This window comes from Dermacentor variabilis, chromosome 1 (genome assembly GCF_050947875.1).
Source record: "Dermacentor variabilis isolate Ectoservices chromosome 1, ASM5094787v1, whole genome shotgun sequence".
Lineage (NCBI taxonomy): Eukaryota > Metazoa > Arthropoda > Arachnida > Ixodida > Ixodidae > Dermacentor > Dermacentor variabilis.
The window spans coordinates 68881253-68903420 of record NC_134568.1 but is presented as its reverse complement, the minus strand read 5'-3'; the positions used below and the strand labels follow the sequence as shown (position 1 = coordinate 68903420).

General features: G+C 47.3%; 1 protein-coding gene across 2 annotated transcripts in view; it reads right to left on the bottom strand.

The window, feature by feature from the left end:
- Window positions 1-770: 770 nt before the first annotated feature.
- Window positions 771-22168, bottom strand: part of LOC142578976 (QRFP-like peptide receptor) — an 813496-nt gene continuing 792098 nt past the window's right edge. Inside the window, exon 2 of one of the 2 annotated variants that reach the window (XM_075688736.1) lies at window positions 771-3094. In XM_075688736.1, coding sequence (XP_075544851.1) covers window positions 989-3094 — 2106 coding nt within the window. In that variant the 3' untranslated portion in view covers window positions 771-988. The remainder of the gene's footprint in view (window positions 3095-22168) is intronic. The other variant, XM_075688743.1, reaches the window with a different exon arrangement.

The window sequence follows — 22168 nt, the reverse complement described above, 5'->3', positions numbered from 1 at the left end:
TTCCTTCGCATGTAACCTCTATCACAAATCACCACCTGTTCATGAACGCCTTAGCTAACATTGTATAATTACAATTTTATTTCTTTGCTGATTTTCTTGTTATATATATATATATATATATATATATATATATATATATATATATATATATATATATATATATATATATATATATATATATATATATATATATATATATGCTCCCCTCTCTAATGCCTTTGGCCCTGGGGGTATGCCAAGTAAATAAATAAATAAATAAATAAATAAAAAGAAAATTATGGGGTTTTACGTGCCATAACCACTTTCTGATTGAGAGGCACGCCGTAGTGGGGAACTCAGGAAGTTTTGACCACCTGAGGTTCTTTAATGTGCATCTAAATCTAAGCACACGGGTGTTTTCGCATTTCGCCCCCAACGAAATGCGGCCGCCGTGGCCGGCATTCGACAAATAAATAAATTAAGATTATTTTCTATCAAAAGGGCGGTGATGGCGAAATAGCAATTAATCGGGACCACCTGTGCTCCGTGCCTCGCATACTTACCCGTTGATGGCGTCAACAAAAGGAATACAACTACCTGTATTAATTATTCCACGTCCCTTGAGTGAAGCGTTAAACGTCCTCGTTATGTGAAAAATAAAATGCAAGTTATAAGCAAGTGCGCCATCGCACCTATTGTATACAGAGTCGTTCCTAGCTGCAGAAGATCTGCGTCGAAAGCGGGGGAGAGAAAAACAAGAAGGCTCGTGAACATACAGACAATGGGGTATATTCTCCGTAAGTTTAGAAACAATGCATCACAAGACAAACGACAGCAGCTTCACGTTTTATCTCTTCATCATGATCATCAGCAGCATCACCATTTACTTCGCACTTACATTGTAATAGACACGGAATACGCATATCAAGACAGTGTTTCACAAACATGGAAACAGTAGCACCCCACTACGATCAACGTGCAAATGAATTATGCGTGTCCCAGCGCGGGGTCACTCAAAGAACCCGTCCCGGTCGCTGTCGTAGTCCGACGCAAACGTTTTTCGGCGGGCCGTGGAGTAACTCTCGACAAAATGGTCCTTTTCCGGATTCTCGTCGCGCCTGTAGAACGCGAAGCTCCGGTTACTCGTCTTGGGCGGAGGCGGGCCACGCGGTCGCGCGTTGCGTCCGCTGGCCTGTGGACTGTCGTCATGGCGGTTCTGGGTACCGTGGTCGTCACCCCCACTGTCGTCGTTCTCGTTGAAACCCCGACGCGCGCCTTGCCAGCCGTATGAGGAGGATTCATCCCTGCTGCCTCCTTCTTTATCCCTCACATCCTCGCCGTAGATGGTCGACGGTGAGCCGCGGAAGTCCCTGCGATTGAGATTGCCTCCATCGTAACGGTTGCTGGCATACGGGGCCGTGTCTTTGAACACGTCGTCGTCGAAGCTAGTGGAAAAAGAAGCTCGACTCCTTGTCGGAAATTTCCTGGCTCGAAATACGGGCGCACTCGCCAAATTTCGCCAGCCGCGATTGTTATGTGGGCGTGGATAATACGAGTTGTAAGTGGGAGTATTATGGGTGGATCTCGATTGAGGATCGTAGTTGCTGAGGTACGTGCGTTGCGAGGAGGGGTCCTCGTAAGGACCCGGAAAGCCATTTCCTTTAGGTTGCGTGATGTCGGCAACATTGCTGGCGCCGCTTGCTGGATCCTCAGGAAAAAAGCATTCCTTGGTCATTATGATACTCGTCATTTTCGGTTCTGAGGCCACCCCTCGTTTCGGCCTGAATAAAGAGTGCAGATGTGAACCTGCTACTCCTAGCGCGTCCTTCGATACGTGCTTCAGCTCTTTAACAGTTGTCTTGCAGCCTTTTTCATTCATCTTTGACAGCCCGAAGTCGATGGGCTTTGGGAAAGTAAACAGAGGTCGACGATGCGGGACGCGTGCTGCTTCGCTCCCTTGTCCATGTGGCTCGTGGCGTTCGTTTTCTTCGTAGCTGGAGGTATCGTCGCCATAGGGAAATTCCCTAAAATACGGTAAGTCATCTTTCACTGGACCGCGCTTGTCCAGGCTTCGCTCCCTGTCCATCGGAATACTAGGGCGGTAATCCCGCCGGTATGAAATTGGAGACGATCGTGCAGAAAGTGGTGCTGGTCGCAAAAGCGCACTGAATGACGCACGCTTGGGGTGGTACGAGAGTGCGCTGTGGCTTTTCGCTGCTCGCCGGGGCGAAGGCGTTGGGACCAGTGTGTTTGGCAAATGCAAAGAGTCTGGAAGACGCGCAACAAAATTACTTGCGCCAGGAGCAGCGGCACGCTGCTTCTGCTTCGGAGTAAACGATTCGATATGCCGATTATCGAGCGGTCTTGGTCCATTTGCGCCGCTGACAACCGCGCGTTGCGGCACGTTATAGGGGATGGTGATGGTTCGACGGGCCGATTTGGAACTCTCTCGGGCAGCGTGCGACGGCCCCTGCTGGTTGCCCCGTTTCTCCTCAGAGGCGACCAGTTTCTCGCTGAAAGCCGACGCATACACTCGCACGTCGGGAGAGTTGGAGGCTTCGCCGCTGCCTTCGTGCGATGCTTTACGAGCGTGCGCCTGCGCAGAAGCCTCGTAGACCACAGAGCTGGCGTGCGGATCGAGGGACCGCGCGGTGACGACGCGCTCTAGTGGCGAGCGGTCATCCGGCAAGAGCGGTTTCCTGCGCACCACCACACGCGCCGTGGAGGCCCGCTCAGGCGAGGTTTCCGTTAGGCCCCGGGGCACCGAAGGCTGGCTCCCCGCCGGCAGCGTTGTTGTGGCAGTGGCGACACTGGATGCAGGTTTCCTCTTCTGTGGCCCCTTGGCGGTGTTCAGCATCGGCGGCGGCTTCTCGCGGCTGGTCGGCGTCCGGGGTGCGGTCGCGCTGAGCCGAGTAGACCAGTCGTCCGACGGCCCAGCTGGCGGGTCGGCCGGGCTCCGAGGAACCCTGGTACGAGCGTTGGCGCCCCGCCAGGGTCTTAGCGCCACCGCAGGGGACTGGGCAGCTGTGGTGGTTCCGGAAGCTGGATACGGTGCAGCGGGACTTGGTGCACGTCCGCTTGCACTTGTCCAACCGAGTAGAGTGAATACTAGCACCTGCGCGCAATACAAAAGCGAGCTTAGATATTGCCGTGCAAACAGGTCAGTTCGTCACACACGAACGCGGTATTGTAGGGAATAAGATAATCAGGGTCAATAATTCTCATTGGCCATTTCTACACGTTGGCACTTGCACAAAAACAACACTAACAATTATAAAACAGGCCACACTTATTATTTGGCTAAGAAATACATGGGTAGAGTTGGAGGTATGTTCGTATTGGTGATGAAACGTTAATTTCTATGGTATCATTTCGACTGGAGCATTATATATGAACAAGCACGTATGTTATACTAAGGGAAACAGGTGGTTCCAGATGATTGGAATTAGCATTTTATACCCTGAATTTCTTTACCTGAAGAAAAGCATTCCATTTGCTAGTTACGAATATTTTTATGCGAGATAACAACATTCATAATTACTCTCAGATCACTTGCTACCTCTGGTAAGATTTGTAGACACGTTTAAAGAAAACTGAAACGGGCATCTAACAGAAAACAGTGCCTTTATATTCGCATGTTTTTGCAGTGAACAAGCTGAGACTAGGCAAGTCTTGCATTTTATGGCAGTCTGTAAAACCGTCGATATGGCAGATATGGAAATTTCATTTTATGCACTTGAATGGATGCAGCCTCACGAGTTTCTTGGACGGTTTGCTCTCGTTGGAAGCAGCATGTGTAATGCATTGTATTCTGAATCAGACATAGCGACATGCTCATGCCTTGTTGCTGGATAACCACACATGATGGCAAAATCAGTATTTCTCTTGCAGCCCGTTTGAATTTATGCGCTCAGATTCGGTATGTCGTGAAATCGCAACAACAGGTAGAGGAGGTTAAATAGATGGATTATAGCGCGGTATTTTGGGCAAGCAGAAAAAACACACACACAAAAACTAAGAATATACAAAATTCAACACAACTCTCATTTATCAAAAACCACGCAAGTGCCTAACGACATATTGTAGCGCGAAGGCACACACAAGGAAGAGTCACAGACACAGGTTATACAGGCGTAATAGGCAAGTGCGTAAGGTAACTACGAAAAGCGTTCATGGAAAATCACTCTTTTCTTACTTTTGCTGACAGCCCTCTTTTAATAGTGTAGATCGCAAATTGTGTTTTGAATCTCCAACGATGATGTATATATGCCCAATTTCTTTATTACATAGTTTGGATGAAGGTGAAGCAGACTTCGCCACACAAGACCTCTTACTGCAAAAAAAGCGAATATTTAGAACTGATTTTTGTTAACTTGCTGTCAGGATTTGCACTGCCGCTTACGCAACCGTTAATTAGGATGCGGTTGAATAGCGGAGAAAGATTAAATTCAGGATGCTTTGTCGTATACTTCTTTATCAACCGTGTATTTTTTTCTTTTTTTTTGCAGTCATTTCAGTGTGTAATAAAGTTACATCTTGTCAACCGTTCATCTCTTGCATACCTCCCTCTTCCTCTGCTGCACTTTTGTTTCAATTCATTGTTTCGTCTTCACCCTTCCTCCTGTGTAGTACTGCGCTGTTTATTCTTTTGCACGTAGAACCAATGTAGAGCTTGCTATTTGCACCCGCCGTGGTTGCTTTAGTGGCTATGGCGTTCGGCTGCTAAGCACGACGTCGCGGGATCGAATCCCGTCCTCCGCGACCGCATTTCGATGGGCTCAAAATGCGACAACAACCGTGTACTTAGATTTACATGCACCTTAAAGAAACCAGGTGGTCCAAATTTCTGGAGTCCCAAAATACGGCGTGCCTCATAATTAGATCGCGGTTTCGGCACGTAATACCCGATAATTGATTTTTGTATCTGAGCGAATAGTTACCCAACGTGTTTAATGGAAGACACGTAACAGTTGGCGAATGTTTTAATCGCTATGGTCGTCTTCTATTTTTTTTTTCTTTACTTTTGACCTGCTCGAAGCTACGTATCAAGGTGTCCCGGTATTTTAAGTGAGTGCGCATCATTTACGTTCCGCTACAGCGATTCGGAAGTGTAAAGCAGTCGTGCATTACCCCCCCCCCCCCCCCGCTTTTTTTTTTTTTTTTGAGACCTGTGCACGTACGCAGAATCAACTTCTGTCTGGCGCAAGTGCCATATGTGGAGAGTAAACTATTTTACAAAATAATGCGGATTTAGGGCCTTATAACGTAAAAATATTCCAGTATGTTTTTATTCCAATCTCCTGACGTCAGATTTGCGTAAGCGCCGATGCAAGCATCAGGCGGTCACCAGCAGGGTTGTCTGAACAGACCAATAAAACGATCTGCTCGTTCACAGGAGGTCACTATTGTTTCCTTGAAAGACGAATAACACTGCCTACACTGAGCTGGTTGTCTTATCTAATTGGCTGACAAGAGGCGAGAAGCACACTAAAGTGAAGAGGGATTCGATGGCGCCGAGCCACTTCACTGAAAATCGATAACCGGATGAAGATGGTGGTGCCGGCGTCTGCGATTGGTCCGCTTTCTTTTGCTTAGCTTGCGGTGGCTGGTCGAAAATCGCGGCGGCATGCAACGGAAGCTTAAGAATGACGCTAAAGAGAAGAGTTAGCAGAACGAGGTCCTAAACGTACCGAAAAAGCTCGAAAACGTTACACCGCCAGGCAAAAAGTTTTAGTATACGCAAATAAACCGATGCTCTCCGGCAGGTGCGACTAGCCAGTGCCTGAGCGATCGGCGGCAGCCATCTTTTATACCTTTCGGAACGGGGCAGCCTGCGGCTATTCAGAAGAAAATTCAGTTTTGTTCGGCATATTAATGCATTTTTAACGCTTACACGTCATGTTGACGCTGTGAGTTATTGCGGTTTTGTGACGTCGTGTGACATGCAGGTGAAGTGGGTGTCACCTGAAAACTTTTGACAAATAGCCGAGGGCTATTGCTGAAAAGGCGTCGAATCGGAAATTTTTTCTTTTTTTCGGTCAAATCATGCATAATCAGTGTGTACACGTCATATCAAATGGGGAGCTATCGCCGTTTTCGTGACGTCGCGTCACAGACAGGCGAAGTGGGAGTGGTCCAAAAAAGTTTTTGACCTATCGCGAAGGGCTGATTGCAGAATTTGAATTGTTTTACGTTATAGCGCCCTTAGTTGCAAACTGCGTAATTCCACTGTATGATAGATGATGTAATTGCTTGTCGCTCAGAAAATATATTGCTGACAACGTTAATAGTAGTGATTTACATCGCACCGGGACTAGTAAAAGGTGGAACCAAAACTCCAATGGCAGATATGCTATAAGAGAGTTATAGCACTCCCACAAGTTTGAAGTCGTATCTGAGCAGATAATACTGCCATATAGCAACACAAGCCAGACTAATTTATAGCATTGCTATGCATTTCTAATATCGAACATATGTGGTTTCTCCCAACGCACAGGCATAAAAAAAATTAATAAAGGCCCTCATTTTAATCGTTTTATTGTATGTTTTAGTCTTTCCCTTCCTGCTTGGACCACATGAGATCTGCAGTATCGTGTACATAAATAAAATAATGGTATTGAGCTCCACGTTCAGCTCTTTCACGTAGCGCACCTCTAGGAGAACTATGAGAACATGGAAAACAAGACAGCATTTTCAGGCTGGCAAAAGTTCGGCAAAAAGAAATGTATGTATAAAAAAGAAAAAAGAACACAAGGGTAGAAAGCTCTAGTCTAATCAGTAGCCGATGAAAGACAGAAAGATAGACAGAACATGTTCGAGGCCATAATGCCCACTTAGTGCCTTAACGGCCTCCTTTGAGGACATTCACGGTGCTCGCGGCAGAAAAGGCCCGTGGTAGCGTTGCTAATATATTTTTTTCGGCGAGTAAGCATAAAAACGTTATCCTTGTTCACTAAGCGCCGCATTGCTGACGAAAGCATTGCCGTTAACTGGCTATGGGCCAGACATTTGCCTTTTGTTATGGAGGCATTACGGTATATCATCTCGTTGGGCCTTTCGTCGGGGACACAATTGCGCCGCCTCGCACGACGAACCTTCATGCCGTTTCCACCCCCACCCCCCGCCCCCTTCTGCCCGATTAGTGGTCAGTCGCTCCAGGAGAAGGTCACGCGCAATTTGCTCTCGCCGCTGTGCCAGGCGAGTGGTGAAATGGGAAGGAAGACGGAACCATTTGGCAGGGAACAGCCAGCGTTCGACACGTCGCCTCTGCTTCTTGAGTGCGTATGCGCTATACTTAAACTGGCAGGCAGCTATACGTCCCCGCTTATGCGCGACACGCTCGCGTGAACTTTCCGGGCGGCTGCGAGAGCTTGGATAAAGTATAATGCGCACGAGCAGCACTCGTGCGTTGCCGAAGCTCTGACTTCGATCTGACTTGTTTTCGTCTCATCGACGGAACTTTCTGTCTCTTCTTTTCTATAGCGGTGAGTTCCCTCTTTCACGTGCTCTATCACAGGCACGGTCATGCTGAAAGAAAACGCGAAGTAGGGATAAGTCTAACGCTGACTATGTTAACTCTGAATTGTATCGCCTCACATTTTTTCTTCACGTCTCGTCGACGTACGCTGCCTTCTTTTTGCCACTGTTACCTAAGAGAAAAAAAAAGAAGCAACTCATCGTATATTGTTGTCTAATGCTCTATTGGCAATATCGAAAGCTTTGCTTATGATCTCCTTGATGAGACAAAGCTAGCGAGATAATTTTGTTCGCTCCCGCAGACATCGACTTTGCGAGCGTTTCTCTGGAAGCACAGATTACCCAACGTTCGAGTAAGAAGCGAGGCGAAACAGCCAGAGTCAAACAACGGGCCTAAAACCACGCATCTCCAATCGGTATCTCTTTACAGCTTTCGACTAGGAAATGCTTCGCATATAAGCGCACTACGGCAGTTTTCGGTTTTGACAGCGGACAAGATTTAATGACGATAGCCGAATGCAGTCCACATTTCCTTTCGTAAATGAATTTACACAAGCATTTCACAGCGCGCTTTATGTCATTTACATAGCGATGACACCATATCGCGATGTGTAAGACTGTACATTTACTTACACGAGGAGTCTGGCTGTTTGCACAAAGGAATGTGACTTTTCTCTGCAGTGCTTAGCGTTCCTGGCTTTCAACGCCACACTTAAGCCTTTCGTCAAGCATGCGCCAAGTGACGTATCTCATGGCGTCTGCCTTTTCACTGCATGTCGCTCATTCCGTTCCGATGCTTCGAACGCAGGCACTGGTGATCCGGTGGCAAATGAGGCGCCCTCGCCGCGCGTGCGTCAAGCGACACAAGGCTGAATATTTTGTCAAATAATAATTTGTTCCGCTTATAATCGATTTGCAGTACACTTTCTTTTTCTCCCAGTTACCACCCGATTCTTGGGTGGTAATATCCGCCACAATGGGTTTGCGTCATATTTGGAAGGGACCATCGTTACCAATATGCTCCTATAACACTCTAATTTTAATGGAATAATGTTTAGAATTACCTTCATTTCTTGTAGTGCTTCCCTTCTTACGAAATTGGTTTTGTAAAAAAAAAAGTTGAGGTGGGGTGATGCCGTGATGCATTGCCGTGATGCAGTGCGTATAACATCTGGATTGCAACACCAGACTTGCATGTTGGAATCCTGCCGGGTGCTTGCGTTTTTTTATTCTTGTGGACATCGTAATTATGTGAAAACACGCTACTAATTTTTATTATGGATATTACCATTGAAATATATCAGGGCAGGTATACCTAAAAAAGAACCAACGATTACCCGCTGCAGTGGCTTAGCTGCTATATGATGCTGCGCATGCTGTAAGGTAGGAGGTAGCGGGATCAAATCCCGGCCGCGGCAGCCGCATTTCAATGGGGACGAAATGCGAAAACGCCTGTGTCCCGTGCATTGGGGACACGTTAATGATACCCTAGTGGTCAAAATTAATCCGGAGTCCCCCACTACGGCGTGCCTCATAATTGAATTGTTTTGCCACGTACATAAATAATTCAAGTAAAAAAACCAAGGATTGTGCCTTTTAGAGCCCAGCTTTGGAAACGCCGTGATACAGCGCTGAAAGACACCGACGCCTTAGTGTCGTGCTCATATTGTGCACCATTTCACAGCGTTGATCGACACGCGCTGCATGCAACGATGGTGAATTGCGGCGCGCTCTTGCTTCCCGCGACAGATGTTCACATTGTTGTGCATATGCTTTCCGCGAGATTGGCGGGTTCGTGAAACAAATGGCAAAATATATCAACCGCCACAAATAGACGTTAACCCAGTAGAAGGCAACTTCGTAAAGGACTTGATGTCTGGGCGAGCTTTCTGCGTCCTGCTTGCGTGGATGGCGCTAAGGACAGCGCGTTTCTGCTACTGACAAAATTGGGCAAACTCGCTCACGAGTCAACTAGCTCAGGCCGAAAGCAAGCCGTAAACTTCAGTCTTTGTTTTTTTTTAGAACACGTTCCCCATTATCATAACTTGTGAACCTCATTTTTCAAATTCAATTCGACTGTCGGGCTACGAATCATTTGTTTCTTCATCATGCGTTGAACGTAGTCAAGTTGTTGTGTATATCCACAAGGGGCTCACGTATGTTCACCAAATAGTGCGGTCTCACAACGATAATCAATACGTGTGTCTCCGTTTTAAAAAGAAGAAAGTTTCATTCTCACTGATAGGTGCCTACATATCCCCATCACGTCGACTTGATTGACAGAGACTAAATGACATGCAATAACTCCAGGCCCATGGATAACCATGGGTGACTTTAAAGCCCGTAATCCAGTTTGGGGAAGCCTCCGGACAAATCAATGAGGCACGAGTCCTGTTGTTCTCGCTGCCGAGCATGGACTAAGAGTTTTAAATGATGGCAGCCCGACTTATCTCCGAGGAATGACTCACAGCAGCTTCTTGGGCTTGACATTAGTGCCGCACAGTTTCGGTTCCGAAGTTCGATGGTTCACAGACATTGAAACTCACGACAGCGACCATATTCCTACGTAGATGACTACCAAAGGCCTTCACAGTTCTATCCTATGCTTTTAAGACAGATAAACTGGCGAGCGTACCGAATTTCGATCGACGACAAGTGCAGATATAACCATCCCGATCCCCTTGAAGACATGATCATACAAGCTCTGCAGGCTTCTACGCGGATGTTTACAACATCTACAAGGCGCACAGATTTCGACCAAGAATTGGAAAGGCTTTGCGTGATACACCGGCCGGCCGAGAGACGATATAGGCGTACTAAGTCAATTCATGACCTGAGGGAAGCTCGACGCATTCCGAAGAAAGTTCAGCGTGAGATGAACAAACTTCAGGAAATTCTGAAAAGAACGAAAGAACTTCTGCGAATCGCTGGACCTACGCAAGCCGTTATCCCCTATGTGGAAAACTTTTTTCGGCTCTTCACTCACTTCCACTTCAACATCGTCCCTTCACAGCGCTGGCTATACATGAAAGTCGTCCAGAGGTTGAGGTCTTGGGAGAATTTTGTGCGAAAGTTACTTGTGACTTCGTTCTGCTGGCTGACTTCTCGCTACATGACGTTCCCATCGCGAGAAATCCAATAATGGAAGTGCTTTTCTCTACGAAAAAACCGCAAGCGACCTTGGCTGCGTGCAGGCGATATTCATCACCCGGTCCCAATGGGGTGACCTACGACGCATTAAGGCACCTCGGTTCAACAGCACAACGTTGCCTTCTGGATATATTCAAGAAATCTTGGCGTGACGGCATATTCCCTGACGGTTGGAAGTGTAGCCGACTGGTGCTTGAGGCCTGGGAGGTCTCCGCTGTACTTTACATTGTACCGGCCGATTACACTTGAGAGTTGCATCGGTAAGGTTTTTGAGAGGATGTGGCTGACATGTATGGAATGGCACCTCGAATACTATAACATTTACTCTGCGGTTATGGCTTGTTTTCGACGTGGACGGTCTTCAATTGACAGCTCATTGATCTCGTGACCTCCGTGCAGCAACAAAAAGTTATGAAGCAAATCTCTGTAGCACTGTTCTTAAATATAAAAGGTGCCTACGACAAAGTAACTCATGAAGCCATTCTCCAAACTTTTGATGCTGCAAAACTTGGAGGCCATGTCTTTAGGTGGATTACGAGCTATCGTTCACGGAGATCTGTGTTTGTCCTTACAGAGTGACAAGTAGACATATTTCTAGTTGTGGTGTCCGACAAGGCCGAGTATTGAGCCCCACTCTTTTCAATCTCGTTCAAGTGGGGCTTGCCGAAACGCTACTACAGACTGATAGTGTCTCGCTCTACGCTGACGATATTTGCAACTGGCCGTCCGGCATGACAGGGCTACAAGTGCCCGCAAGAATACAAAAAGAGGCAACTCTGACAGCAGCATACTTTCGCCGACCAAAGTCTGATGATTTCTACAGAAAAATGTGCACTAGTGGCCTTTACACGAAAACTGATGTCTTTCTACCCGGCGTTTATCAAGGGCCAGTCAGTTGCATACAAGAAAGCTCGCAGGCTCTTAGGCGTTATTGTGGATCGTTACCTCACCTGGAGTCCACATGTCGCATACATGAAGAAAAAGTTCATTTGTATTGCAAATATGTTCAAATTCGTAGCTGTAAAATCGTGGGGACCATCCGCGCGCTCTATGTTGCAACTATACAGGGCAGTTTCTCTCACAGTTATGCAATACACTCCTCCTGTTTTGTCCAACATATGCAAGACTAATCTCCTTGCAGTACAAAGCCTACCAGCACAAGCACTTCGGACATGTCTTTGCCTCCTGAGATGTTCTTCGACAGCTACAACGATTGTCATTGCACAAGAGCACCCGATCCCCACTCATATCGTCGGTGAGACGCTAAGAGCGCACATTGGACACCTTTCTCGGCTACCATCTCACCATTTAGCCGATTTGCCAGTGCTAACATCACAGGCTACATTCTGTGGTATTGTGACGAGACACCATGACGCGAACATCGGCACTGTGGTGTCTCCGGCAAATTGACGTGTGCCAGTCAATTCATTGGATTGCCAAGAAGGTAGACTTGTTACCGCTAGCCCTGAAGCAGTTGTCTCTGCTTCTCCGCATACACATTTGCACGGATGGTTCCATCAATTCAAACAGCTCTACGGAGCAGTAGTTGTTCCATCGGAAGCCGTCTCTTTGCAGTTTAAATATTCTCACAATACTACGTGGACAGCCGCAGAACTTGCGGCTCTTCAAGGTGCACTCAAGTACGTGCTCCAGCAGCCACCAAATTGTTGGGCCATTTTCTGCGATTCCAAAGCAGCCCTAAAAACTCTGCAGTTTGTCCTACGTCATGGGTAGTGTACGAAATAAAGCACGCTCATCATCACGCGCTCGAAAAAGACGACGGCATTGTACTTCAATGGTTGCGAAGCCATTGCGGCATTGTCGGCAACGACAGCACAGGTGAAGCTGCGTGTTCGGTTCACCGAAAACATCAACGGGTTCCTATACCACTTTCAAAAACTGGTGCTGCGCGACAACTTCAATCACTTGCTCGCCGCATCAGACTTCTACGATGGAATTCACCGGGTTTCACCAACTCACGCTTGCACCCTCTCGACCCTAACTCGCGACTTCGCCTGCCACCTGGGCTCTCCCATCGCGAAACAACTTTACCGCGTCACATGTGGTTGGGTGTCGCATTTAGAAATTCATATTCATTCCTGATAGGAACGGCCAACAGTGCGGTGGGCAATTGGTGCGGGTGCGATGAGACTTTAGAGCACTTTCTGTGTCACTGCCCATCCTTCGACACTCAACGACATAGTTTACAAGCGAAACTCAACCAGCTAAATAATAAAGCGCTCTCAGAAGAAAAGATCCTTGGGCCATGGCCCATGCATTCTTGCATGCCAAAGGCCACAAAAGCCCTTCTGCGCTTCTTGTAGGACACTGTATTGTATGAACGCTTGTGACAGTGGATATTATTCTGCGACTGATCGTGAATGGCTGTTTTGCTTCTGTCCTCATCTGTTTTTCTTTTTTCCCCCTCCCGAAGTTCAGGGTAGCCAACCGGGCACGTCCTTGGTTAACATGCCTACCTTTCCCTCTTCGTTTCTTTCTCTCTCTCTCAGTCTTGGTTAGCCTCAGATGAAATCATGAGTTTTAACGGCCGAAACCATTAAACGGGCTCTGACAAATGTTGCAGTTTGTGGGCTGTGAATTAATTTCGACTGCCTGGGGTTGCGCAACGCGCACCTAAATCTAAGTACACGAGCATTTTTCGATTCCGCCTTCAAGGTAATATGACTACCGTACTCTGGCGCAGGCAGGTATCGAACGCGCGACATCGTGCTCAGTACCAGAAAGCGATAGCCACTGAGCCACCGGGGCAGGTCCTAGTGAGTGCGAGTGCATAGGCGGCTGAGCCTGAGTGAATCGATATAAGTCCCCATGGGTGCCTTTTTGAGTCGGAGTCAGTCGAAGTCAACCGTAGTTGATCTGAGTTTGAGTCAGAATGAGTCGAAGTACATTGAAGCTCTTGTAAGAGCCCTAGTCAGTTCAACTAAGTCTGAATCATGTGTGGTTCCGTTAGTGTTGCAGTGCACTAGCCTGCGTAAGAAACACGAGTCCACACGATCCCAGGTAAGCATGAGTCTTCAGTATTGAAAAGCAAGACCGTGGAACTGCGAGACTGGGTGAGGACACATGATTGGGACACTTCTGCTCATTATTTATATTCTACAGATGGAAGGAGCCAGGTTACAGGATAAATCGTACAAGCACTCTGACGCGGAAAGTTCATTCACCACATCAACGAAAAAAAAGGCAAGGAAATCTGAAGATACCCTATAAGCTGTGAATGCGAAAGCATTATTGTCCAATCGAATGCCGCTGAGCGGTCCTTCGAGTTATGAACTCCTCGCGGGCAAGCGAGCGCGTTGAGACGCTTGGTGCGTTTCGAGTTGGCCTTACCGAGCCGCAGTTACAACGTAGGCGAGAGCTTGCGCAGACAAGGGACCCGCGGATAACAAAGGCTTCCGAGAGCGAGAGCGAGTGTGACACGAAGTCACGGCTATGCGCTCTCCCCTCACGCAACACCTGGCGCGCTACTGCGGCCAGTAGGGGTTCCCTTTCGCTCGCTGTGCTCCCTCGAGGCACGCTCGTGGCGTATCGTCGCAGGCAATGGGAATTTAGGTGCCATTTCGCTGCTACAGACGCCGGCATTTTCGATCAATAAGCCATTTCACGCTTTCTTATCAATGTTGTGAAAACAATATTTAAAGGAAATGATCGGTATTCGCAAAAACAGGGTCCGAAACACCCCGTAGTCAGAGAGAAACAACGGCTCCAAAACCCTTGGCCGGCAAACCTAAACGTAAAGCCCCCCACTCTGTTCCCATTAGCGAAACAGAGGAGGAAGATTTAGAAACCTCTGAGGCAGAGGAGATGGGAGAGAGTGAGGCACCGCCCAAACACAAAAAAGTCAGAATAGCCGCAAGGTTAGCAACAATAGACAGGACTCTGGCGAAAATCATGGAGCTCATCACTAATATAGATGCTCGAGTGGGTCAACTAGAAAGGCCCAAAGTTAAGGCAAAGGCAAGCGCAGCGGCTGCATCGGCAGTCCACGGAGGCGCAAACGGTAGCCCGGGAGCGCACTCTAGGGGTTCGGGTAGTCAACCAATGGTATCATAATGGCTTCAAACGACAACAATAACATTAAAATATGGCAGTGGAATTGTGCGAGTTTCCGAAGGCGCAAGGCTCCCCTGCAGCAGCTCATTAGATCGGCGAAAGTTAAGCCGTACGTTATTCTCTTAAAGGAAACACTAGCTAAGGAGGATATGTCTCTACCGGGTTACAACTCCGAAACCTTGACCATTCCAGGGGGTCGGGGAATAGCGACTTTGGTTCGAAAGGGTACCTCCTATGAAACTCACGAGCTTCCCAAGTACAAGGTTGGTCTAGAAGCACAAATGATAGAACTCATCCTGAAGAACAAAAAAGCAGCTAATGTGCATAGAGCTAACGTTTATAGCTCTCCGCAAGATAGGAAAAGGGATTTTAAGACCTTCTTCGGCCGCATTTCCAGTAAGGCAGATACAGCCCCACTCGTAGTGGCTGGGGACTTCAACGCTCCCAACAAAGAATGGGGCTAAGGTCATCAGAGCGTCAAGGGTACTAATTTAGCAACCACGGCAAGTGAATTAAAATTTGCTCTTATTACAGATGCTAAATTCCCCACGAGAACTGGTACCTCCACTACCAGAGATACAACCCCGGATCTAACATTCCTTTGGGGAATGGAAGGTTCGTGGGACAATCTGCAGGAGAATTTAGGAAGTGATCATCACATATTTGAAGTCATCTTACAGACGTAACCCCCACCACTAAGGAAATATGAGTACGTGGACTGGGATCTCTTTCGTAAGTTGCCTAAGGAAACCAGCATAGATGACGAATCTTATGAGGAGCTTTTAGATCAACTAAAGGCAACGATTAACAAAGCTACTAAAGCAGTCTCAACAGAAATCGAAGTCCCAAAAATGGACTCCAAGCTAGCTCACAAGCTGGAAGCGAAAAATTCCCTTCTAACAAGATGGAAGAGTCACAGACCTAATAGAAGACTTAGAGCCAAGATCGTCCAAGTTAATCGTGATATCGAAACATACGCGGGCTCAACTTTCACGTCAACAATGAGACGAAACTTGCTCAGAAACAGACGGCAGATTGCGCAGAGGAGGCAAATGGAATCTATTGAAGGGCCTACTTAATGACAAGCTCTCCAGAGGTACTACAAACCTCGCCATAAACAGACTCATCAATAAACAGATAACTATAGGGCGGACAGCAAGAGAGGTCGCAAACGACCTCGCAGACATGTACCTGCCATTTAAAAATGAATATGAAAACGAAGAAGAAATAAGCGAACCTTACTCCGGAATATCGCAACCGGACTTGGACAGTTACTTCACTGCAGCTGAGATAAGGCATGTACTCTAATTTAAATGGGAGATCCGCCCCGGGCCCCGATGGCATCACAAATAAACTTTTGCGAAACCTGGACGATGATGCCATAGACATAATCACGGTCAAAATTAATAGTCACTGGAGATCCGGCACTGTCCCACCGAAATGGAGCGAGGCCAAGGTGACGTTTATACCGAAACCCGGCAAGCCACTAACAAAGGAGACCCTCAGGTCCATATCACTTACATCCTGTATTGGCAAAGTAGCCGAACATGCTATTCATAACAGGGTAATAGAACACATACAAAACCAGGAGCTTTTCAGGCACAATCTCATAGGCTTTCGGAAGGCATTATCCACACAGGACGCCATGCTCATGATCAAACGGGCTATTATTGACGACCCTAGCAGGGACGTAAAGGGCCTCCTGGGTCTGGATCTTATCAAAGCATTTGATACGGTTGCACATAAACATATGCTATATGAAACATATAAACATATCCTACATATCCTACCGTGAACCTGGGAAGCAATCTTTACAATTATGTGAGGTCCTTTCTAGCTAATCGTATAGCTCGGGTCAAACTCGGTACAGTCACAGGCGGTCCATACAATTTAGGCAACAACGGCACACCACAAGGTTCCGTATTGTCCCCACTCCTCTTTAACATTTCCATGCACAGGCTCTCGGAGGAATTGTCCAAAATCCCGAGCTTGGGCACGTCATACACGCTGACGATATCATAGTGTGGGTCCCAAGGGGGCCACTCGCAGCACTAGAGCAGACACTACGGGCGGCGGAAGACACCACAGAATCCTTCCTTAAGGGCACCGGACTCAGGCTATCACCTAGTAAATCTGAGCTGTTGCTCTTTAGACAGGAGAGACAAGGTGTTAGAAACCTTGCGCCTTTTGAAACTCTGCCAATTAAAATAACAGACAACACAGGACAGGTCATACCCAGAATAGAGAAAATTAAAATTCTGGGTCTTCTAATTGACGCAAGGAGCTGTAATGCTACGGCCCTGAACCGTCTCACAGGTCAGGCCAACAGTACTTTAAAGCTCCTGGGCAGGGTCTCAAATCGAAACGCAGGCCTCAAGGAGGACAATCTCATCAGAATACATCATGCATTTTCATCAGTCATGTGACGTACATTGCATCATACCTGGACTGGGGGAAAGGAGAGAAGGCTAAGCTAAACGCACTTATATGCTGCGGACTCAAAAGGGCTCTAGGACTCCCACACGGAACGAGTACCGAACTCCTCAACAAGTTAGGACTCCATAACACTATAGATGGGCTCATTGAGGCACATTCGATGTCACAAATTGCAAGACTCTCCAACACTAAGCCCGGGTGCAAAATTCTAGATGAAGTCGGAATACTGCCTCGAGGAGGAGACGTCTCTAAGTTCAAAATACCCAAGGAGGTAGAGACACAATTAGTTGTAGACCCCATACCTAGAAATATTGATCCTGTCCACAACAAGGGAAGAAGGGACGCCAGGGCCAAATGCATTCTGGGTAAACTGCACCAACAACAACGCTCAGCTCTTTTTGTCGATGCAACTAGTTATGGAACAGGCAACCGCTACGCTGTTGCCGTGGTCGATGAGAGCGGTAAATTAATAAGCGCGGCGTCACTAAGAACGAGCTCCATTCATGCCGCCGAAGAAGCAAACATAGCACTTACAATTACAACGAGGAGAGGCTCCACGATTTTCTCCGATTCCCGTACAGCTATTAGGAATTACTCAGCTGGCTTCGTCTCAATGGAAGCACACAAGTTACTTATACACATTAATTATACTCATAATTACGACCAACTGGATAGCTCACACCTAGTCTGGTTTCCAGCTCACCAGGGCCACTCGGTCAGCCCCAATGGCTGCAATCCTAACGAGCAAGCTCACTCTACTGTGCGAGATCTCACATGCCGCGCATCAGATCAGGAACTGCTCCAGGATGACTGCGGCTCCTACAAAGACCCACTTACTACTTTTCACGAGATCGCCTCGCACTATAGGGACGGCAGAAGGTTTTTTCCTCTCCCCCCCCCCCACCATCAGAAGCTCAACCGAGCTCAGGCAGTCACATTAAGAATGATTCAAATTAAATCTTATCCCACACCTTTTGTGCTTAACAAAATTGACCAGCATTTTCCTGCGGACTGTAAACGTTGCGGACACACTCCGTGTCTATTTGATCATATGTTCTGGCTGTGCCCCAACCAAAGGGTTTCGGATCTCAACAGTGAGGAGGACTGGAGTCGGTGCATATCCAGCGAAGTCCTCCAAGATCAACTCCTGGCCATCCGGAGAGCTCACGACATCGGGAAAGCCTTTGGCCTACCGGTGCCTACGTGGGCGGAGCCACCGACTTAGCCTGGGTGCTTGTGCCCTCGGACACTAGTTTCTCTGGACTAAAATAAAGTTCTTGCCATGCCATGCCATGGTGTTAGCAGTACTTAACAAGCGCCATTCCCCTTCAGGCACGTTACACATACACAAACGCACAGATAAAGAGAGAGACACAGAGAGAGAGAGAGCCGACGATTTCATGAATTGGTGTGTGATGATTTTGCGAGATAGCTTGACAAAGAAAAGCTCTTATGAGATGCGCGGAGATTTGCAACAGCATTCAAACATGATGAAAAGTTGAAGAAACAGCCAAACCTTGTAAGGTTAGGCCTGCCTGAAGCCAGTAAATAATTTCGTGAATCTAATCATCATTTAAATATATCGTTGAGCAGCTAAAAGAAGGAGATCGAACTACAAACGTGCGAACACACACTTGGGCAGGATTTTTTCTGTGAGAAAATGAACTCCCGTTCTCACGGCCTCACGCTAAGTAACAGTACATACTGAGCATGTGTTGGTGGGCTGGTTGGTTAAACATGATTACAAAGACGGCGCCGAATACAACAACACACGAAGAAGGGGACACGAGACAAGCACGTAGGCGCCTACGTGCTTGTCTCGTGTCCCCTTCTTCGTGTGTTGTATTCGGCGTCGTATTTGTAATAATGTTTAATAGTACATAGTTTTATTACTGGTATGCTTTCTGAGCTTGGAGGTCATACATAAGTTGTGAAGAGTCTCTCAAAGCGAAATAGTGTTCCATGGTCAACTACAAATGCAAAGTAATTCTCGTGGCTGTACCTGCCTACGAAGCAAGTTTCAACAAAAAATGACCATCTTCTCTCGCTTACAAACCCGCCACAAACAAAAGTGAAGAAGAGCATATATACATTGCGCGAACCCGCATTGCATCATTGGATGCCAGTCGCATATGTTTACATGTACAGTATCTTCTTTCTCTGGCGCGTGCTTCTACCTGCTGAACTGCGCGGGCGCTTCGAAATGCAACGCACGAATCTACGAGAATGAATGCAGAATGCCCAACGACCCCTTCTTTTCTTCTGGCTTTCTTGTCTGTATTTGGTTTTCGTCAGAGCGTACGTCGATGTGCATAAATGTTTTTTGACAAGGAATTATTCTACTTTCTACGTGTTCTCAATATCAGAGGTCCTTGGTCGACCGAGAAGCGTGCTCTCTCGGTATGGAGACTGGCTGGCTGGCTGTTGCACGCAGGTAAACGAGGACTCCACGCAGGGAAGGCAAAGCCAAGAAAAGTAAGCGCACGTGGTGCGACCGCAACAAAATAAAGAAGCCTGCATATTGCGAGCGACCGACATGCTCACGAAAGGACTGAGGTAAGCATTAAGAAAAAATGGTGCGCGCGTTCGCGTGACGAGAGGGACATCGCGATATCGTCCGCGCCACGGTGACCGCAGCCTTCGTGCCGTCGGACCATTTGTCAGCCTTTGACAGCCAGCGGCAGACAGAGTCCCTAGGCACGCACTGAAACGCCGACCCGACCAGCGAGGGCAGGAGCGTACACGCAGTCGAGTTTTCCTCCTCTGTTGTTCGTCACTGGCGCTGCATGATGCCACCAGTTCGGCACTAAAACCATGAAAACGAGAAACCACAGCGCGTGGTGCTTCCAGTTCGGTTTATGTCGGGCTCGGCAATTTTATTTCAACCTTAGGCTCCAACCTGAGACGTTCCTTGCGCGACCATTGTTCTTCAGTTCGAGTCTCTATCTTCTTGTGCACATGCTTTGTCTTGTATGCAGTTCTGGTTAGGAGGAAGAGAAGGAAGTGCGGTTAAGTTGCGTAGAAGTGAAGTATCTGGTTTGCTTAGCTCGTGCATTGGGCGAAAACTTAACAACAGCGGAGGCACACGTGTGCTTAGGTAGAGCTCCCCAGCGCACTGTGCGCGTCTCATTCATCTTGCAAATTTCTAAAGCTATTTTCTAACACCGTCACGTTCCTGTATAAACGGGTAGCGGTGATAAGCGTGATCAGCCTCCTTCTCATGATTTTAGTAGAGAAGAAAACATCGAAATCTAATTATGAGGTTGCCGCATTCTAATTGCTCATTGAGAATGTAGTTTTCCGGTTTAACCTGCTTCAGAAACTTTCAGGCATAAATATGTCGTCCTCTTGTGTCATTGATCGATTGCGTTCAGCGACACACCCGCCGTGTCTACTTAGTTGCTTTGGTATTGCGCTGCTGAGGACGAGGTCGCGGGATCAAATCCCGGTCACGGTGGCCGCATTTCGATGGGGGTCAAATTCAAAAAACAGCCATGTACTTAGATTTAGGTGCACGTTAAAGAACCCTAGGTGGTGCCTTATAATCAGATCGTAAAACCCCATAATTTGCGTTTCACGATACAAAGCAAGAAGCGAGGCTATGGGAGATGCCATACGCGAAAGGCATCGGATTAATGTGGACTACACTGCGTTTCTCGAGCCGTCACACATGCTCGGTACATATAAGCTTTTGTACACCGCACGCACCGAAATGTGGCCACAACGGCCGGGTGCTAAACTCTCGCTCTACAGTACGTCATAGCCATTAAGCCGCTCTAATGGGCTGATGGCTCAGTGCACGCCACCCGAGTATAAGTAACGCTCGGCGCGCTTATTTTAGCAAAACACTTAACGGAGAGTGTACATTTTGAACAGAGTAGAACGTCATGAGCAATCGACTGTGTATGAGCGGAACCCGTAGGAGCTGCGATGCAACCTATAACCATTTGACTGAACGATATAGAGCCCCTATTACTTCTCACGTATGAGGACGTTTGACTCGTTACAGTTCGGGCCCCTGCCGCTTGTGAATACTGATTCGCGTGATAACGAAAGAATCACCACGGTAATGGTCAATCGCGGAAGGCACTTACAAAAGAGAAGCTTTGTGAATACGGGCCCAGACTATTTTGCTAGACAAGATCTAGCAGCTTTCCTGTGTAGTTTAGTTTAGTTTAGTTTAGTTTAGTTTAGTTTAGCGAGATGAAACAAGCGACTTTGGTCGGAAATCCAAGAGCGTCAATCTTTTCGTTCTCGCATGCTAACAACGCATTGACAGCAGACCCAGTACTTTCAAAGGTGTAAGCTACTACCTGAACCAGCACAAATATCGGAGAAAGGAGGAGAATAATCTATTATGGAAGGCCAGCTATAAAATCCGTTACTGTGATGAATAAGTACCTTGGTCTTCAACCACCCTACGGCGTTCCCATGGGCCATACCTAGCTTCATAATCTGCTGTCGGCTGTGAGAATTATAACAATGTTATCATATCACCACTGCGTGCGACTAAATGACCGAAAAATCTCGGGTTTGCATCACTTGACTTTAAGACCATGACAAAGCGAGAGAGAGCTGACATGATGGAGAGGAGAAAGATAATGTGCTTTGCACGAAAGAAAGGAAGAAGAAAAGGAGACATGACGACATGTATAAGGAAAGGATCGAAGATGCCTTGCGTTAAAATCACCGGATGACGAAAATAAAAAAATAAAAGAAGGAAGAGAGAGAAAAAAAGGAGAAGGAACTATCTTGTCAAGACACGTGGAGGAAAGAAAAACTCGCATGCGTGTCCTCAATGAGCGGAAGGAAAAGAAGGAAGGAAAGCAAGGGGGGGGGGGGGGCGGTCATCCAGACGCTCGTCCGGTGTGCTACCCTACGCGGGCGGAAGGGAGTTAAGGATGAAAAGAAAGAAACGAGTCGGAGAGATGAAGGCCCTATCAATGCGAACACGTGCGTCTGTCCATGGATTACGAAATAATTATGAGCTTAATGTGATCAAGGTTATACTCGTCATCTTATACTCGTACGCCGCACAAGTTGGAAGTAGCCG